The sequence below is a fragment of the Saccostrea cucullata genome, unplaced genomic scaffold (genome assembly GCF_032062105.1).
Source record: "Saccostrea cucullata isolate Sc308-1 unplaced genomic scaffold, CSIRO_AGI_Scuc_v1 ctg169, whole genome shotgun sequence".
In the NCBI taxonomy this organism is placed as follows: Eukaryota; Metazoa; Mollusca; class Bivalvia; order Ostreida; family Ostreidae; genus Saccostrea; species Saccostrea cuccullata.
Window position 1 is genome coordinate 236,242 of NW_026933727.1, and position 20,641 is coordinate 256,882.

At 35.9% G+C, this 20,641-nt stretch overlaps 1 protein-coding gene across 1 annotated transcript; it reads right to left on the reverse strand.

Moving 5' to 3' along the window:
• Positions 1-5,326: 5,326 nt before the first annotated feature.
• On the reverse strand, positions 5,327-9,129 carry LOC134239180 (E3 ubiquitin-protein ligase TRIM71-like). The gene is made up of 2 exons (XM_062721353.1): positions 8,068-9,129; positions 5,327-7,134 (listed from the first exon to the last, which is right to left on the reverse strand). The coding sequence occupies exon 2, from the start codon at positions 7,103-7,105 to the stop codon at positions 5,438-5,440; it is 1,668 nt and encodes a 555-aa protein (XP_062577337.1). The 5' UTR covers positions 7,106-7,134; positions 8,068-9,129; the 3' UTR covers positions 5,327-5,437.
• Between the last annotated feature and the right edge of the window lie 11,512 nt (positions 9,130-20,641).

Here is a 20,641-nt window from a genome sequence, read left to right on the forward strand (position 1 = left end):
ATTGAATCCTAAGTCAATAGATAAAGCATAAAAGAATGAATCCTCTAAACACTGCAATCTCGCCCCTTTTTACATGCAGAATTTTACCCTGTTAAATAAGAAAATTGTTATCTTGTATAGTCTGTAAAATATTTTCATATTTAAGATATATAAACATCTGCACTGCACATAATTGTTGTTAGATTTTGTGCCGATGTAAAGAGTTATTCTACTTGTAAAGATATTGAATCCTATATCTAAGTCAATAGATAAAGCATAATTTTTTTTAAAGATTCTAAGGTTAGAAAGTATTCTAAATAAAATCAAATGCAAAGAATATTTCTTTTTGTTTACAGATTTTAAAAAATAAGTCAAATTCATACTGTGACGATGATGAAATATCCTTCAAAATATTACTCGTCACTACACGTTTTCGTTTTCACTTTTTATTCAGGGAATTCTAAGTTACAAGGAAGTGAAAATTGAAAAAGAAATATATAAACTATGAGACAAAAATATGTAGAAAATGTTTAAACTTATTTATTCGCTAAATTATCAAAACTAAGACTGAACTCTGATACACACATCACATCTCTCTTTCCCCTAAACTCCGCCCACATTTATAAAGATATCCAATGAAAGAATACGGAACTCAAATGTAACATCAAAAGAAAGAATGGTTGACATAAATTTCCACAGAATTCTCAGGACAGGAAATGCTCAAGCTTTTATCTCTACTCTAAACATATAACTCACAATACTGTCATTGATACTGTGGGACGGAGGGGGAGAGATGTCAAATTTGATAAATACAACACAGATGCTGAAACATCAAAGTAAAAGTAAAATACACAAAATCACTGCTTGACATTACCCTCGGCTCAATTAAAAATGTTTCCACTACATTTTCTGTGTTTAACTAATTGCTACAATGGTGAAAAAAAATAATGTAAAAGTAAAAACAAGAAAAACATTGTTCCATACACAATGAAACCGAAGGGTATCAAAATTCAGTAACATTGAAATTATTTCACATAAACAAATCATAATAACGACCAGCATTAAAGATCCATGTAAGTAAAATTAATTATAAAACAATGTAATTCTTCCATTATTTTACTACTGCACAGGTGATACATGTATACATAATCATGAATTAACAAAAGGGAAAATAGAAATATGTAGTCCACTTCGAAATTGTAATTGATTATAAAAACTGGGTATTAACATGTATTTCTTAGAAACGTGCATCATGACCCGTGGTTTTACTGGGTACATAATAAACATATGGATATAGTACATGCAAAACACACAAAAATTAAAATATGAAAACAAACATTATTTATTCCACATTTATGCGCAAACTTATAAAAACTGATTTCACGTGTTTACTTGAGAACAAGAAAATATGAAAATCCTTCGTGGTTTTAAATATGCACTGTGAAAAATAAAATGTAGTCCTCTCAAGTAAAATGAGAAAAAAAAATATATTTGAAAAAATACAGAGACTACAACTAAGAATACACTAAGCTACCATGCTGAATTAACGCCGTTTTTTAAACAAAGGAATGTTCGTTTTCCTGACAAATGTTTGACAATCTGGCGTTAAATCGTCAAAATCTACCCATGAATGGTACTTGCTATCAAATGATAGTCACTTCACTCTATACTGTTCTTTTCCATTCACTTTTCTTTTCTTGATAATTTTCTCAATTTCATAAACCTGATCATCTTTTTCATTTTCAGTCACAATGTCAGTTTGATCATTTTGATCTGGGATTTCATCATCCCCTAGAATGGCAGGTTCAATGGCATCAATATTGTCAGGAGGGGCTTCATTTAGCTCATCAAACCGCAAGGCCCCCCTCTTTAACCTGTTAATATGGACTCTATTCTTTATTGCCTTCCCATCGGAAAGTCTGCGCAATTTTACATGTATCTGAGAAATTTTCTCTGATACAAGATAGGGACCCACCCATGGTCTTAGGAATTTGGCACAATTCCCTGGGGTCACAACAGGTTTGTACAAATACATAGTATCCCCTACACTGAAATGTGGGTGATTAGCTTTTTCATTAGATGTTTTTACCATTTGCTTTTTTCTTTCGTTAAGTTTTTCTTTGGCAAATTCTTTTGCCTTCTTAAGTCTTTCTAATAACGGACCAATGTATTCCATTGCGGACGATTGTACGTCTGTCGGCATATCAAGATCGAAATCCAGGAAGGATTTAGGGTGTCTTCCGTGTGCTAGGAAGAAGGGAGTCAGCTCAGTAGAGTCTAAGCATGGAGACGTGTTGTACACATGCTGCACAAGGGGTATTAATTTATCCCATTCATTGTGTTTCTCGTCACCCAAGTATGTCGACAAAGTTTTCAAAATAACAGACATCATTCTTTCTGATTGTCCGTTACATTGAGGATGAAGAGAAGTTGTCTGTGTCTTTAGTACACCGAGAATTTTGCAAGTTTCTTTCACAATATTTGATAAATATTGTGTACCCCGATCTGAATGTAGAAATCTTGGTACCCCATGTCTGCATATAATTCTATTGACAAACTCACGAGCCACAGTACTCAGAAGTCGCTTTGATATCAGAAATTGGTATCAATTCTATAAACTTTGTGAAATTGTCAATAAACACCAAGACATATTTGTTGTGACTGCCCTTGCAGACAGACAGAGGTCCCAAGATATCCGTACTAATTCGCTCAAATGGCTCACTAATTGGCATAGGTGTTAAGTGCGCTCGCACTTGAGTCTGAGGTCGCTTTCGCTGAGAGCACATTTCGCATGAATTGACCCAATTTACAATATCTCTGTACATGCCCTCCCAGAAATATTTGACCTTGGTTTTTGCAATTGTCGTGCAATTCCCATGTGTCCCCCAGACAGATGTGAATCATGTGTTTCCTTCAAAATAAAAGGAACAAGGGGGCGTGGAATTACTAACTGGACAGGGAGGTCAGCTAAGGTCTCGACCTTTTTCTGTGTATAAACGTGGTAAAGCACGTCTTTATACACAAAGTACTGATTTTGCTTAGGAAGAATTTCCCGTTCTTTACCTTTAGGTAATTTACCTTGACAAATGTACTCATAAATTGGTTGTATCTTTGGGTCAGATTTCTGATGTTTAGAAATCTCTTGTAATGAGATTGTAGTAGTCAAAGTTTGGTTGAGTTTCTCACAGCTTTTAGCTTGTTTACCTTTCTTGTCATTGTCCTTGAGGACAGACACCTTGACCGCTTATGTAGATTCTGTACTTTTGTCGACACCATTTTCGTCAACATTGTAAGCTCTTCTGCTAAGAGCGTCTGCATTACTATGCAGTTTACCTGGCCTATAGGTAATTTCCATGGTATAGGATTGTAACAAGGCAATCCATCTGGCCAGTCTACCACGTGGTTGTTTGAGGCTAAAAAGCCATTTTAAAGCGGAATGATCAACAATTGCTTCAAATTTTGAATGGCGTAAGTAGCAATCGAAATGTTTCACTCCAAATACTAACGCCAAGCATTCGCGCTCTGTAATTCCATAATTGCGCTCAGCTTGAGACAAAGTGCGTCCAGCATACGCAATGACCTTTTCAACCGTGCCTTGCACCTGTGATAAGACAGCGCCCACAGAATCCGCGCTGCAATCAGTATATAAGAGAAAAGGTTGATCAAGGTCAGGGAAGCCTAATATTGGAGGCTCTATGAGTTTTCGTTTCAGTGACTGAAACGCAGCCATTGCCTTTTCATTCATGTGAAAACTAACATCTTTCCTTGTTAGTTCATATAGCGGTGAAGCAGTTTTACTGTAATTAGGAATAAATTTCCTATAATAACCCGAGAGACCTAAAAAGGCTCTCAATTCCTTGAGATTGCAAGGAGTCGGGAAATCCTGTACCGCCTTGACCTTGTCTGGGTCTGGACTGATACCAGACTTACTAACAATATGACCAAGATATCGTAACTCATTGTGTGCAAAATTGCACTTCTCTGCCTTAAGTCGTAGGTCAGCTGCAGCTAACCTTTCAAATACTTCCTCAAGATGCACTAAGTGCTCATCAAATGTTTTTGAAAACACGATTATGTCATCTAGGTATACGAGACATGATTTCCAAGACAAACCCCGTAATACAGCCTCCATAACCCTCTGAAAAGTACCCGGTGAATTGGCCAGACCCATGGGTAAGCGCTTGAATTGAAACAAGCCCATGTGAGTTCTGAAAGCTGTATACTGTCTGGAATTCTCATGAATCGAAGCCTGATAGAACCTGCTATGTAGGTCCAAGCTAGAAAACCATGCTGGACTCTGACATCCCAAACTGTCTAACGATTCCTCGACAGTTGGTATTGGTTGCGCTTGAATCTTTGAACATTGATTCAATTTTCTGTAGTCACACACAAATCTGTAGCCACTATTATTTTTCTTAGCGACTAGCATGCAAGGCGAAGCCCAGGGGCTTGTAGACTCTTCTATAATACCCTGTGATATCATGTCCTATAACATTTCGGACATCACTTCTTTTTGTTTTTGACTTAAGCGGTAAGTCCTCTGCCTGATTGGCATTGTATTTTCTACAATACTTATCTCATGCTGAATAATGTCACAATTGCCTAATTTACCCTCTGGTCCAGAAAATACGTGTGAATATTTGTCAAACAAACTCTGTAAATTTCGGGACTGTGATTCAGTGAGATCTCCCCCCACTCTGAATCCTGGGTAGGGGATGGGGTCACGTGCACATTTCCTTCTTTGGTACTATTTGTAGTATCAGGTAGCTTAACTAAACTGTCGTCCCGAGCTAAACAACAAAATTTCCCAATGGCATCCCCTTTTTGAATTTTTATGTCGTTATCAGTAAAGTTGGCAACTCTTAAAAACGTTTCCCCATCTTTTAAATAGCACAAGGCCTCCCAAAAATAAGACCCTCTGGGTTACTTACATTTCCCGAGCTGATGCCAAGAATTTCTGCCCTTGTACACATGCAGTTATTACTGTCTCGGTCTTAGAGGGGATTGTCATGTCTTTGATCGTCGACAACGTTCGCCTGGGGTCAATGGACAATTCTTTGCAACCAAATTGAATGGTGACGTTGTTTGCATGCAAAAAATCTAAACCTAAGATAAAATCAGTCATTAAATTTGGAAGCAAATAAAATTTCACATTGACAATGCATCCTGATATTTCAACATCAACAAATAACATTTTATTGATAGGAACTTTCTCACTATTTGCTGTTACAATAAAATGCTTATCGCTCTTTGTAATGGTGCAAGAAGTTAAAATTCTCTAGATTTTTGGTAGTATTTTATTAGAGACTATTTATTAGCTATATAATAAATTGATTTATGATGTGCTGGTGACACAAATACGTTCAGGGCGACCCGTACCCAACCCAATCATCCCCTACGTACATGCAAGGTAATGTACATGTATGCTGTACAAAATACAAAAGATCACATAGGTCTATTACTTTAAATATTTGATACACTTGACGAGTCCGCTTCGACACTCTCCCACAAGAAGTTCCCCTTCGTCAGTTATCGACAGCGCCCGGGGGCTGTCCAGTTCGGGTACGGTGATGTACCACAAGAAGAAACCGTCCTTATTAACCACATGGACCTTATCTCCCAGGCAGTCTGCGACAATAATATTGCAGAGACTGTCTGTGGCCAGGGAACCCCCGACAAGACTATCCTCCTTCAGATGTCCACGGTAGGAAAATCTGTACTGTCCCTCCTCATTTACCACGACTATAACCTTCCTCCCCCAGTCTGCGGCACAGATATCTCCGTTTCCATTTTCGGCAACGTAAACTAACTTTTCGTACAGTGGACGATTTTTGGAATCGAACTGTATCTCTTGAATTGGTTTTCCATTGCGACTGAATCGGACAATCTTCATCGATTTTTCATTTTGTTTCATGCATACGAGGAACCCGCCTTCTCGTGTGCTCGCTATACCGGAAGCTGACCAGCCCGTGCAGCAGACGTTAAAGTCAATGATGCATTTAGAAGTAGTTTGTCCTAGGTCATTTTCAATCGTTTCCAACCAGTTGAACATGTAGTTATTAAAGACTAACTTTCCTTTATGGAGGGTCAAGTAAAGACCGCATTCACTTTCAATTGGCTTGACATCTTGAAGATTTCCATAAAGGTCAAACAATTTTAGCTTTGGTACACTACCCCCTGCCCAAAATTTGCGTCCACGCATAAATACCAAATCAAACAACCGATTTTGGCTAACTCGAGGAGGAAATCTGGTATCTATGGTTGCAGAAAGCTGGGATGGATTCAGAACTGTCAGTGTGTCTTTCTTGGATTCATTGTCTGGTAGATAGGCTTGGAAGCTCTCTGGTTTAGCAAGGTTTCCAAAATATTTCCGTAGTTCCTTTTCAACTTCAAATCTTGATAATATGGATGGCATGGTTGCATCTTCTATTTGCGGTACACTGTTGAACTCTTCCAAGTCTTTTTCTAGTTTTATTAGTTTTAATGCACTCTTTATATTTCGTTTCTTTGGGATTTTATTTCGGAGTTTTCTTAACTGATCTAGTTTGTCTACAACCTCTATTCGTTGTTTTTCCATTTTATCCCTATGTTCTTCTTCAAACTCTTTTAGATCGATGAGTAGTTGTTCACCAGCTTTTTCAATCTCCTGTTTTAAGAACTCTACCCTCTGTTTAACATTTTCTGTCATGTTTTGGTAGTTTTCTGCTATGTTTTCTTTCCGCTTATTGATGTATTCCAGTGCCCTTTCATAAGAATAAGACAATGATTCAAGTCTCAAATTTTCCCGCGTAACAGTGTCGAGAAGTTCTGGTACTTTATTGGTCAGTTCTGATATCACGTGACTTTTGTGATCAAAAGACACGCAAAGCAGGCAAACCGGAACTCCACATGTTTCGCAAAATGCTCCACGCTCGAACTCAGGATGCAAAGCACAGGAACAATCATTATCTTCATCGTCTTCTGTGAAATATTCTTCAATGGCGTGTCCGAATTCCATTTTGAGTCGTGTATGTACCGGCAAGCAGGTCTCGCATAATCGGACCTGGCATCTTTTACAATAAAATTCAACTGGGTTTGGACAATCGCACTGTAGGAGGTCTTGAGCTTGGACGACATTTGCGCTCATTTTGGAAGTTACACATGTATGTTCGCAACCTGTCGGAAAAGACTCTGATATTTGACTGAACATCCGGATATTTCTACTTGCCTAGATATTGATTAAGCATTATTTTTTCTTAAATCGTTATAAGGTTAGTTATAACGAAAGAAAGTAGTTTTCTCGTTATAACTGTTAATCGAAATAAAAAAAAAAAGCTATAGGAATAAAAAACGACTGGTTTTCTTACTTTCAAATTGATAAAGAGATGCAAATATAATTTGCAATATTTAAAAATTATTAAATACATTTTAAATACTATTTTAAGACACATTTACACATTTAAAGAGAACAAAATTATATGATTATGATATAATATGATATGATTTCTGAAAAGATAAAATTCTGAACTTGCCTGATTTAGTGATACATGTAGGAATGGAGAAGTAATATGTAAGTTCGCTTAGAAATCTTGTAACAAGACTTTGTAAGTAAACAATACAAATTGACATTTATAAATAAACAAACTACAATCACAGACACAAGAAAAAAACACATTTGCTGTTTTTCAATGAAATATTTATCATACACACAGATAATTAAAAAAATAAATTAAAATCGTGCGTTTTCTGGCTTATTTCAGAATTAAATGTCCTGGTTTCTATTGCTGTCAGGAAATATCGCACTTACCATGCTTATATAAAAATTGCATTTGGCTAATTAAAACAAAGTGTGTAAAATTTTACGGAAATTATAAATGTTTCGTTAATTTTGGCAATGCATATAACTATATTTATGTCACAAACTTTGAGTTGACCAGAACACATTTCCGCAGATAATTAAAAAAATAAATTAAAATCGTGCGTTTTCTGGCTTATTTCAGAATTAAATGTCCTGGTTTCTATTGCTGTCAGGAAATATCGCACTTACCATGCTTATTTGCATTTGGCTAATTAAAACAAAGTGTGTAAAATTTTACGGAAATTATAAACGTTGTGTTCAGATACTGTGACGATGGGAAAATATCCTTCAAAATACTACTCGTCACTACATGTTTTCTGTGATACACAACTCACATCTCAACTCTTTCCCCTAAACTCCGCCCACATTTATAAAGATAACCAATGAAAGAATACGGAACTCAAATGTAACATCAAAAGAAAGAATGGTTGACATAAATTTCCACAGAATTCTCAGGACAGGAAATGCTCAAGCTTTTATCTCTACTTTAAACATATAACTCACAATACTGTCATTGATACTGTGGGACGGAGAGGGAAGAGATGTCAAATTTGAAAAATACAACACAGATGCTGAAACATCAAAGTAAAAGTAAAATACACAAAATCACTCCTTGACATTACCCTCGGCTCAATTAAAAATGTTTCCACTACATTTTCTGTATTTAATTAATTGCTACAATGATGAGAAAAAAAATAATGTAAAAAATAAAAACAAGAACAATATTGTTCTATATACAATGAAACCGAAGGGTACCAAAATTCAGTAACATTGAAATTATTTCACATAAACAAATCATAATAACGACCAGCATTAAAGATCCATGTAAGTAAAATTAATTATAAAACAATGTAATTCTTCCATTATTTTACTACTGCACAGGTGATACATGTATACATAATCATGAATTAACAAAAGGGAAAATAGAAATATGTAGTCCACTTCGAAATTGTAATTGATTATAAAACTGGGTATTAACATGTATTTCTTAGAAACATATATCATGACCCGTGGTTTTACAATGAACTGACAAATCTACTGGGTACATAATAAACATATGGATATAGTACATGCAAAACACACAAAAATTAAAATATGAAAACAAACATTATTTATTCCACATTTATGCGCAAACTTATAAAAACTGATTTCACGTGTTTACTTGAGAACAAGAAAATATGAAAATCCTTCGTGGTTTTAAATATGCACTGTGAAAAATAAAATGTAGTCCTCTCAAGTAAAATGAGAAAAAAAAATATATTTGAAAAAATACAGAGACTACAACTAAGAATACACTAAGCTACCATGCTGAATTAACGCCGTTTTTTAAACAAAGGAATGTTCGTTTTTCTGACAAATTTTTGACAATCTGGCGTTAAATCGTCAAAATCTACCCATGAATGGTACTTGCTATCAAATGATAGCCACTTCACTCTATACTGTTCTTTTCCATTCACTTTTCTTTTCTTGATAATTTTCTCAATTTCATAAACCTGATCATCTTTTTCATTTTCAGTCACAATGTCAGTTTGATCATTTTGATCTGGGATTTCATCATCCCCTAGAATGGCAGGTTCAATGGCATCAATATTGTCAGGAGGGGCTTCATTTAGCAAGGCCCCCCTCTTTAATCTGTTAATATGGACTCTATTCTTTATTGCCTTCCCATCGGAAAGTCTGCGCAATTTTACATGTATCTGAGACATTTTCTCTGATACAAGATAGGGACCCACCCATGGTCTTAGGAATTTGGCACAATTCCCTGGGGTCACAACAGGTTTGTACAAATACACAGTATCCCCTACACTGAAATGTGGGTGATTAGCTTTTTCAGTAGATGTTTTTACCATTTGCTTTTTTCTTTCGTTAAGTTTTTCTTTGGCAAATTCTTTTGCCTTCTTAAGTCTTTCTAATAACGGACCAATGTATTCCATTGCGGACGATTGTACGTCTGTCGGCATATCAAGATCGAAATCCAGGAAGGATTTAGGGTGTCTTCCGTGTGCTAGGAAGAAGGGAGTCAGCTCAGTAGAGTCTAAGCATGGAGACGTGTTGTACACATGCTGCACAAGGGGTATTAATTTATCCCATTCATTGTGTTTCTCGTCACCCAAGTATGTCGACAAAGTTTTCAAAATAACAGACATCATTCTTTCTGATTGTCCGTTACACTGAGGATGAAGAGAAGTTGTCTGTGTCTTTAGTACACCGAGAATTTTGCAAGTTTCTTTCACAATATTTGATAAATATTGTGTACCCCGATCTGAATGTAGAAATCTTGGTACCCCATGTCTGCATATAATTCTATTGACAAACTCACGAGCCACAGTAGTCGCTTTGATATCAGAAATTGGTATCAATTCTATAAACTTTGTGAAATTGTCAATAAACACCAAGACATATTTGTTGTGACTGCCCTTGCAGACAGACAGAGGTCCCAAGATATCCGTACTAATTCGCTCAAATGGCTCACTAATTGGCATAGGTGTTAAGTGCGCTCGCACTTGAGTCTGAGGTCGCTTTCGCTGAGAGCACATTTCGCATGAATTGACCCAATTTACAATATCTCTGTACATGCCCTCCCAGAAATATTTGACCTTGGTTTTTGCAATTGTCCGTGCAATTCCCATGTGTCCCCCAGACAGATGTGAATCATGTGTTTCCTTCAAAATAAGAGGAACAAGGGGGCGTGGAATTACTAACTGGACAGGGAGGTCAGCTAAGGCCTCGACCTTTTTCTGTGTATAAACGTGGTAAAGCACGTCTTTATACACAAAGTACTGATTTTGCTTAGGAAGAATTTCCCGTTCTTTACCTTTAGGTAATTTACCTTGACAAATGTACTCATAAATTGGTTGTATCTTTGGGTAAGATTTTTGATGTTTAGAAATCTCTTGTAATGAGATTGTAGTAGTCAAAGTTTGGTTGAGTTTCTCACAGCTTTTAGCTTGTTTACCTTTCTTGTCATTGTCCTTGAGGACAGACACCTTGACCGCTTGTGTAGATTCTGTACTTTTGTCGACACCATTTTCGTCAACATTGTAAGCTCTTCTGCTAAGAGCGTCTGCATTTCTATGCAGTTTTCCTGGCCTATAGGTAATTTCCATGGTATAGGATTGTAACAAGGCAATCCATCTGGCCAGTCTACCACGTGGTTGTTTGAGGCTAAAAAGCCATTTTAAAGCGGAATGATCAACAATTGCTTCAAATTTTGAATGGCGTAAGTAGCAATCGAAATGTTTCACTCCAAATACTAACGCCAAGCATTCGCGCTCTGTAATTCCATAATTGCGCTCAGCTTGAGACAAAGTGCGTCCAGCATACGCAATGACCTTTTCAACCGTGCCTTGCACCTGTGATAAGACAGCGCCCACAGAATCCGCGCTGCAATCAGTATATAAGAGAAAAGGTTGATGAAGGTCAGGGAAGCCTAATATTGGAGGCTCTATGAGTTTTCGTTTCAGTGACTGAAACGCAGCCATTGCCTTTTCATTCATGTGAAAACTAACATCTTTCCTTGTTAGTTCATATAGCGGTGAAGCAGTTTTACTGTAATTAGGAATAAATTTCCTATAATAACCCGAGAGACCTAAAAAGGCTCTCAATTCCTTGAGATTGCAAGGAGTCGGGAAATCCTGTACCGCCTTGACCTTGTCTGGGTCTGGACTGATACCAGACTTACTAACAATATGACCAAGAAATCGTAACTCATTGTGTGCAAAATTGCACTTCTCTGCCTTAAGTCGTAGGTCAGCTGCAGCTAACCTTTCAAATACTTCCTCAAGATGCACTAAGTGCTCATCAAATGTTTTTGAAAACACGATTATGTCATCTAGGTATACGAGACATGATTTCCAAGACAAACCCCATAATACAGCCTCCATAACCCTCTGAAAAGTACCCGGTGAATTGGCCAGACCCATGGGTAAGCGCTTGAATTGAAACAAGCCCATGTGAGTTCTGAAAGCTGTATACTGTCTGGAATTCTCATGAATCGAAACCTGATAGAACCCGCTATGTAGGTCCAAGCTAGAAAACCATGCTGGACGCTGACATCCCAAACTGTCTAACGATTCCTCGACAGTTGGTATTGGTTGCGCTTGAATCTTTGAACATTAATTCAATTTTCTGTAGTCACACACAAATCTGTAGCCACTATTATTTTTCTTAGCGACTAGCATGCAAGGCGAAGCCCAGGGGCTTGTAGACTCTTCTATAATACCCTGTGATATCATGTCCTCTAACATTTCGGACATCACTTCTTTTTGTTTTTGACTTAAGCGGTAAGTCCTCTGCCTGATTGGCAGTGTATTTTCTACAATACTTATCTCATGCTGAATAATGTCACAATTGCCTAATTTACCCTCTGGTCCAGAAAATACGTGTGAATATTTGTCAAACAAACTCTGTAAATTTCGGGACTGTGATTCAGTGAGATCTCCCCCCACTCTGAATCCTGGGGTAGGGGGTGGGGTCACGTGCACATTTCCTTCTTTGGTACTATTTGTAGTATCGGGTAGCTTAACTAAACTGTCGTCCCGAGCTAAACAACAAAATTTCCCAATGGCATCCCCTTTTTGAATTTTTATGTCGTTATCAGTAAAGTTGGCAACTCTTAAAAACGTTTCCCCATCTTTTAAATAGCACAAGGCACTCCCAAAAATAAGACCCTCTGGGTTACTTACATTTCCCGAGCTGATGCCAAGAACCCCATGAGGTAATTTCTGCCCTTGTACACATGCAGTTATTACTGTCTCGGTTTTAGAGGGGATTGTCATGTCTTTGATCGTCGACATCGTTCGTCTGGGGTCAATGGACAATTCTTTGCAACCAAATTGAATGGTGACGTTGTTTGCATGCAAAAAATCTAAACCTAAGATAAAATCAGTCATTAAATTTGGAAGCAAATAAAATTTCACATTGACAATGCATCCTGATATTTCAACATCAACAAATAACATTTTATTGATAGGAACTTTCTCACTATTTGCTGTTACAATAAAATGCTTATCGCTCTTTGTAATGGTGCAAGAAGTTTTGATAAAATCATTTACAAAGGATGTTTTCATTTGCAACACACATGTCTGCACCTCTATCAACCATAGCAAAAAGATCATGTTCTTGAATTCTCATTGGTACAAAATTTCTCAAAAGACCTACTGATGTTACTAAAACACTAGCTTTAATTTCAGAATCTGGTGTCTTACCGGTGTGAGAAATAGTTCCCTCAAAATTTGTTGACTTTATAGGGGATTCAGAAATTTCAGGGTATGTGTAAAACACGAAACGAGAAACGAGAAATGAGAAATGAGAAACGAGAAACAAAAAAAAGAATGACCTAAAAATGTCAACCAAGGGGGCAGCTTTTGCTGTGCTTTCATTTTGTTAGAAAACAGATGCCGAGTGAAACATCAGCGATCTTGCACTGCTAAACCCATAAAGCCATGACAGATTTAATTAGATATCAGCTGAAAGTACATGATTTAATAGCTCACCTCAAATTATTATCTGAATAAACAAAACATTAAATAATTTCACAGTATTTATAAATAAAACCTTCATACACTTGTTATACATTAAATTAGTTATCAGTGAAGGTATCAATTAATGACAACAGAATCATTAAAAGCAAAAATTGTATCATTTGATGACAACTTTATTATTTCAAGCAAAAACTGAGTAAGCATTTCTCTTAGATAACAGTATTTTAATTATATCTGACAACATTTTAGGGTTTTTCTGTGCAGATACTTGTGCGGGTTAAATCAGACCTAAGTTAGATATTTTCATTTCACTCTGCATCTGTCTAAAACCTGGCCTGGCCCCTTTGGCCTGGCCTGGCCTCAAGGTTAGCCTGGCCTCTATTTTGGCCTTAATTTGGCTTCAAATCAAATTGCCTGGCCTCAAATTTGGCCTCTGTAAAAATTTTTGGCCTCAATTTTGGCCTCACCCAAAAATAATTTCTTTTTCAGAATTTGATTGATTTTATTGATTTTTTAAATTAATTTCAGTCTTTAAAGAACAAAGCAGATAAATAACATATTTTGTATACATTAAAAATAATATGTACTACCACATTGATTATCAATCGATCAGTGTACACTTATTTCATTTTATGATTTAGGTATTTCATACTGACACTACCAAAACTCTTGCTTAATTATTTAGAAAAAAGTTCAGAGTTTATTTTGTGTTTTCTGTGCACATTGAAAAAATCTCTAAATCATCAAATGTCATTAATAGCTTTGAAAAATTCCCACTTGTTAAGTGATCAATCACCACCTTTGTATCTTAAATGTGATATATGAATACAGGCACCAAAGAATTTTTAAATAAATATACTACCATATAGTACTTTAATCTCAGAATAAGTATAAATAACATTATCAGATAATTTATAACTTTCTGTTCCTGTGCGGTAACACATAATTTAAGCCATCCATGATTTGTAAAGAATTTCCTGCTAAAACTTTCACTATCTACAATTATCAAAACAAAAGTTGAGTTTGATGATAGTAACATTTGTGCTGTAAAACAATTGCATCTATCAACCAGACCATTAGAATTCATATAAAAGGTGGCCAACTACTTGCAAATTATAACATTTTCTGTCCACATTATCAGATTTTTTTTCAAACTTTAAAAAACATGTAACAAGTGATACTTAAAATAGCAAATCTTAAAATAAATCTAAATGTTTTAGACCAAGTCTTCAGAATTTGATCAATAGAAAATCAATAAAATTCATATTGGTGGTAGTGTATTATTATTTTAATGTTCACATCTACATTTTCAACAGAAATATATTATTTACCTGCTTAATCTTTGGAAAAAATGAAACCAATAAAAAATCAATCAAATCAATCAAATTCTGAAAAAGAAATTATTTTTGAGTGAGGCCAAAATTGAGGCCAAAAATTTTTACAAAGGCCAAATCTGAGGCCAGGCCAACTTTTGAGGCCAGGCCAAAATTTGGTTTGAAGCCAAATTAGAGGCCAAAATAGAGGCCAGGCCAACCTTGAGGCCAGGCCAGGCCAAAGGGGCCAGGCCAGGTTTTAGAGTATGCCACAAGCCGCCCCCTTTGTTGACATTTTAAGGTCATTAGTTATTGTCCCTCGCTTTCACGAAAGCGAGGGGACATTAAATCTCATTCGTCTGTCAGTCAGTCTGTCCGTCCGTCACAAAAACTTTAACCTTGCCCACAACTTTTGATTAAGTGGAGCTATGACTTTCATATTTCACATGTGTATTCCTTGTGACAAGACCTTTCTTTGGGTACCACCAAATTTGACCTTTTGACCTTGACATTGGCGTTTGACCCACTTTAACAATTCTATTTTAAACTTTTACTTTGGCCATAACTTTTGAACGGTAGATACTAGGACTTTCATATTTCACATATTATATATTCTTTGTGGCAAGACCTTTCATTGGATACCAACAACTTTTGACCTTGGAGATTTCCGTACTTATGAAAAAACTTTTACCATGGCCATAACTTTTGAACGGTAAGGGCTAGGGCTTTCATACTTCACATATGTAATCTTTGTGAGAAGATCTTACATTGGATAACAAGAACTTTGACCTTCTGACCTTGATCTTGGAGTGGCCTACTTTATAAAAACTTTAACCTTGGCCATAACTTTTGAAGGGTTAGTGCTAGGACTTTCATACTTCACATAATTAATCCTTGTGACATTGTATATCACTTTTACCCTTTGACCTTGACGTTTGACCTACTTTTTAAAAACTTTAACATTGGCCATAACCTTTGAACGGCAAGGGCTAGGGCTTTCATACTTCACCTATGTAATCCTTGTGACAAGACCTTTCATTGGATACCAAGAACTTTGACCCTTTGACCTTGACCGTATAGTTTGACCTACTGTTTGAAATATTTAATCTTGGCCATAACTTTTGAACGGTACGGGCTAGGGCCTTCATCGTTCACATATGTAATACTTTTGACAAGACCTTTATCAAGAAACCAACAACTTTGACCCTTTGACCTTGGAGTTTGACCTACCTTTCAAAAACTTATCATTGGCTATAACTTTTGAACAGGTGGTGCTAGGGCTTTCATATTTCACAATCGTATTTCTTGTGAGAAGACCCTATTATATTTAATTTGCATTTAAGAAAAATTTAATCTTCCCTATGTTGCCATACCGGGTCATCAGTGTTTCACAAACACATCTTGCTCCTTTTAACTTTTGATTGAGATGAGATAGGGCTTTCATATTTGACATGTGCATTACCTGTGACAAGATATTTCTGAGCATGCTATGATTTCTGGCTCCTTGACCTTGACCTTTCACGATTGACCTTATTTTTTTTTAAAATTCAACTTCGGTGATAATTTCTAAATGACATATGACAGGGCTTTCATATTTGACTCAATATGTCATTAAACATCTCACCCACAAAGACAACGAAAGCGGGGGACCACAATTCTTTGAATTTGCTTGTTTAACCTGAATCTCATTTCATTGTTTCTCGTTTCTCGTTTCTTGTTTCTCGTTTCTCGTTTCGTGTTTTACACATACCCGAAATTTCACATGACCCAGTAACACCCCCGGTCGTACTGGGTCTCACTCGTTTAACTTGGCCGTATCTTCACGGAATTTCCTACACTGTCGCTTGATATGACCGGTTTTACAATAAAAGCACTGGACATCTGTCGGCACTTGTTTTCGGTTATTATTTCGACATTCGCGTGCGGAGTGGCCCTTCTTGAAACACAAGTGGCACCGGACATGTGCATCTCTGGACACCGGCTCTCCTATCGGACACACTGTGGACTGTGCCTGAAGCGCACTCACGGCCTTCGTTAATTCCTCAATGCACTTTGTTTGCACATTTACAATGGACTCGAGATCCTTTGGAGATTGCCTCGTATTTTCCAAGGAGCTTGCTTCTTGTGCAAGTCGGGCTCTCTTCGTTGTTTCCTCCCAAGTTTGTGGATTATTCTGCACCACATGGATCCTGATGTTGGGTGACAGACCTCTAACGAAAGCCGTCATCTTCTCTCGTTCTGACTTTTGCAGTCTGGTACAAACTTTCTCTATATCTCTAATATAGTCTTCCAGAGTTTCTGATTTTGTCATAGCCCTACTCCAAAGGGTTTGTTCCAGAAGCCATAATGGGGTTTTGCTGTTGAAGTGGTCTGCTACTTGCTCATACAAATCGGTTGCATTTGTAAACTCAAGGTTCTCCAGCCAATTGACATCGGTATCTGGTACTAGCAACTTGAGTGCGTCAAATATTGCTTCTGCATCTGTAGCAATCCCAGCAATTTTTGACCAACTTCTAAAACGGGATATCCACAGATTAATGTCATCATGTCCTGAAATTTTCTCAGGTTTGAACACACTATTCTTCTTTGTGTTGTTTGGTTGTGTGTTTGCTTGGTCTTTCATAACACCTATAAGTTCTTGAATTGAAGCATTAAGTTCAGTAACCATATTTGTACTTTCAGGTTCACTTTCAGGTTCGTTCTGCTCAGATCTGTTGTTACATGTTTCTCTATCTATGGTCACTTCAATTGGTTCGAGTTGTTGTAGTGCCTGTTGTCTCGTGACCGGCATTTTCTGAAGTCATTTTCAGGACCATGTTCTATGAATTCCACGAGATATAGGATTCTCCACCAACTGTGACGATGATGAAATATCCTTCAAAATATTACTCGTCACTACATGTTTTCGTTTTCACTTTTTATTCAGGGAATTCTAAGTTACATTTATTCGCTAAACTATCAAAACTAAGACTGAACTCTGATACACACATCACATCTCTCTTTCCCCTAAACAATGAAAAAATACGGAACTCAAATGTAACATCAAAAGAAAGAATGGTTGACATAAATTTCCACAGAATTCTCAGGACAGGAAATGCTCAAGCTTTTATCTCTACTCTAAACATATAACTCACAATACTGTCATTGATACTGTGGGACGGAGAGGGGAGAGATGTCAAATTTGATAAATACAACACAGATGCTGAAACATCAAAGTAAAAGTAAAATACACAAAATCACTCCTTGACAATACTGAGAACTAAATGTAACTATGATTAATAAAATTCTAAAAAAAAAAAAAAATCTGAACTTGCCTGATTTAGTTAGGAATGGATAAGTAATATTTAAGTTCGCTTAGAAGTCTTGTAATAATACTTTGTGTTGACCAGAACACATGTTCAGCAGATAATTAAAAAATAAATTAAAATCATGTTTATTCTGACTTATTTAAGAAAAAATGTCCGGGTTTTGTATTGCTGCCAGGAAATATTGCAACTCAATTACATGTATAAATATAAATTTTGCATTTGGTTAATTAAAACAAAGTGTGGTGCAAAATGATACGGAAATTATATTTTGAATGTTATTATGTTTTGCATGGTTTAGTTAATTTTGGAAATACATGTAAACATATCTCGGTATATGTCAAGTGCTCACGTGTTCATAAACATACACGTGCTTAATTTTTTTCAAAAACACACTCAAAAACTATACACAGTAATGTACACTGAGCTCACTGAGCTTTCTCACTACATATCTGGTTCAAATAATGCACAAGTAAAATTTGATTAAATTTCAGTTTGCGGAAGGTAATATCATTTTTTTTTTCAAAGCCCGTTTTCTGGTGTACATGTATCGATTCATTCAATTTAGGTGTAAAAATTAGTGAATTTTGCTGTATATAAAAAAGACTTACGGTACATTGATACTCTGATAAGAGAGATAACTCTTAATGACACAAATGTCTATTATTCCTTTATAAATTTGTCAAGTTTATGTTTTGTCAAACTTTGCTCCGCAAGACATGCTATAATTGTTTGTATTTTATTCAGCATATACATTTCCTCTGGAAAATCATAAAAGTTAAAGAAAAATTTCATATAAGTGAGCAGAGGGTTTGTTAACCTTAATTTTCCAAGAAAAATTATACTGGTACTACAGTAAAACACACTTATAATCATATACATGTAACATGCAGGGAAGGAAGATTTTTTGTAATACCCGTATTAAGGATTATTGACTCTATGATAAGAGCGATAACTCTCATTGGTACGTAAGACTCTTATTCTCTTTAGAAATGGTCACATGGCAAATCTGTCACATTTTGCACTGCGGTCTATATTAACAAAATTTGTATTTCAATTATAATATAGTTTTCGTTTTTATTCAGTCATATAGAGGGATCATAAATTGAATATGAAAATAAAAGAAGGAAAAAAAATTGTGTATCAATGATTAAGAAGCAACATTTGTTTTCTTTCTCTCTGTCTCTGATACTGGGTAGAACAAAATCTAATGAAAAGAAAATCACCTTAATCATCTGTTAAAAAAAACCTCCTCATATCAAAACGAGTCTCTCTCTCTCTCTCTCTCTCTCTCTCTCTCTGATGGTGGTGGTACATATGTCATTTAAAATATACAATTATAGGTGGATTCGCAATGCGCCTGGATAATATCTTTGTCAATGTATAAGTTACATCTCTGTTTAATGTTTACACTGTCGAAGTCCGTGAACTCGGATCACAATCCAATGACATAAAATGCATGCCATCAGATCGTCTGCTTCTGTTTTGATGGTCAATAAATCTCTCTCTGAGATGATACTAGATGATCGACTTTCCATGAATTAACGACTTTCATCCCTACTAATTAGTAATCTTTGTTGATTTTGCGATTCTTCTAGACATTTCACGCATGGGATTGTTTTCATTGTTGTTTACAGATAACGCGGAGGTCAATTTATGATACCGTATTTATGGCGCTTTTGCATTTTATTTTAAGCTATTACTGTACAAGCAAGGCAAATAAATAAATAAATAAAAATAAAACAGAAATGAATGCATTATCTATAACTTTATTTGAAAAAAAAAATACATAGTTTATCTAAGCTGAAAGAAAATTTACTTTTAGGGGAAAAGATTTAAGTCTCTAAAAATACTTTTTTCTTCAAGGTAGGTACTAGTACATATATTTTATAAAAAGGTGAGAACATTTAGAATATACATGTACTCATGGTTTAATGAGAGGAAAAAAGGGGGTACCTGTAAAGTGCGAAACGAAATAGAAACGAAACGAAACGAGAGAGAGAGACGAAAAAACGGAGAAAGAGAAACGAAACCAAATCAAGACGAGAGAAAGAAAAGACCGAAACCCGCCGAAACGGAGAGAGAGAGATCAAAATGTTTGTTTTTTTTTTCAAATCAAGGTACATGTATATAATTATATATGTGTAACTGCATGTGGACTTTTTTTTGCTTCAAAATATATCAAATATATATATATCAAATAAAATTGATATAGTTCAAGCACTTGTTACAGTAATATAAAATTTAATTACCGATACATTAGGCTCCCTTCTCAGTCTAATGATGTATTTACGTTTAAAAGCTGCAAATATGCATGAGCGTACTATGCACGTATAATTTCAATATGTGCAGTATTTTCTAATTTTTAAATTTTATTCTTATTTTCAGTCCTTATTACAACATATCTATCGAAATTGATGTGTTACATGTAAAGGTTTATGTACGGGTCGAATTAAAGTCACTTTTCTTTTGTATTGCGAATGTCTTAAAACATAGGATAAACCAGAAATAGTATTCCATTCCGAGGTGTCTGGTTTTATTCGTTCAATTATACATATAACTCCAACCGAAATCTTGTGTATCCTTTCTACGTACATACGGTCCTATTCTATCCAGTTAATTTTCGAGGAAGAAATGAGTGGTTTGCAATAGAAGCTACCAGAGACATCTAAAACGATTTAACTGGAAAAAATTCTCTCAAAGCGAACGATGTCTTTTGGAGAG

Excerpts from the sequence above, each read along its gene's own strand:
- LOC134239180 (XM_062721353.1), bottom strand. The coding sequence starts at position 7,105 with ATGAGCGCAAATGTCGTCCAAGCTCAAGACCTCCTACAGTGCGATTGT.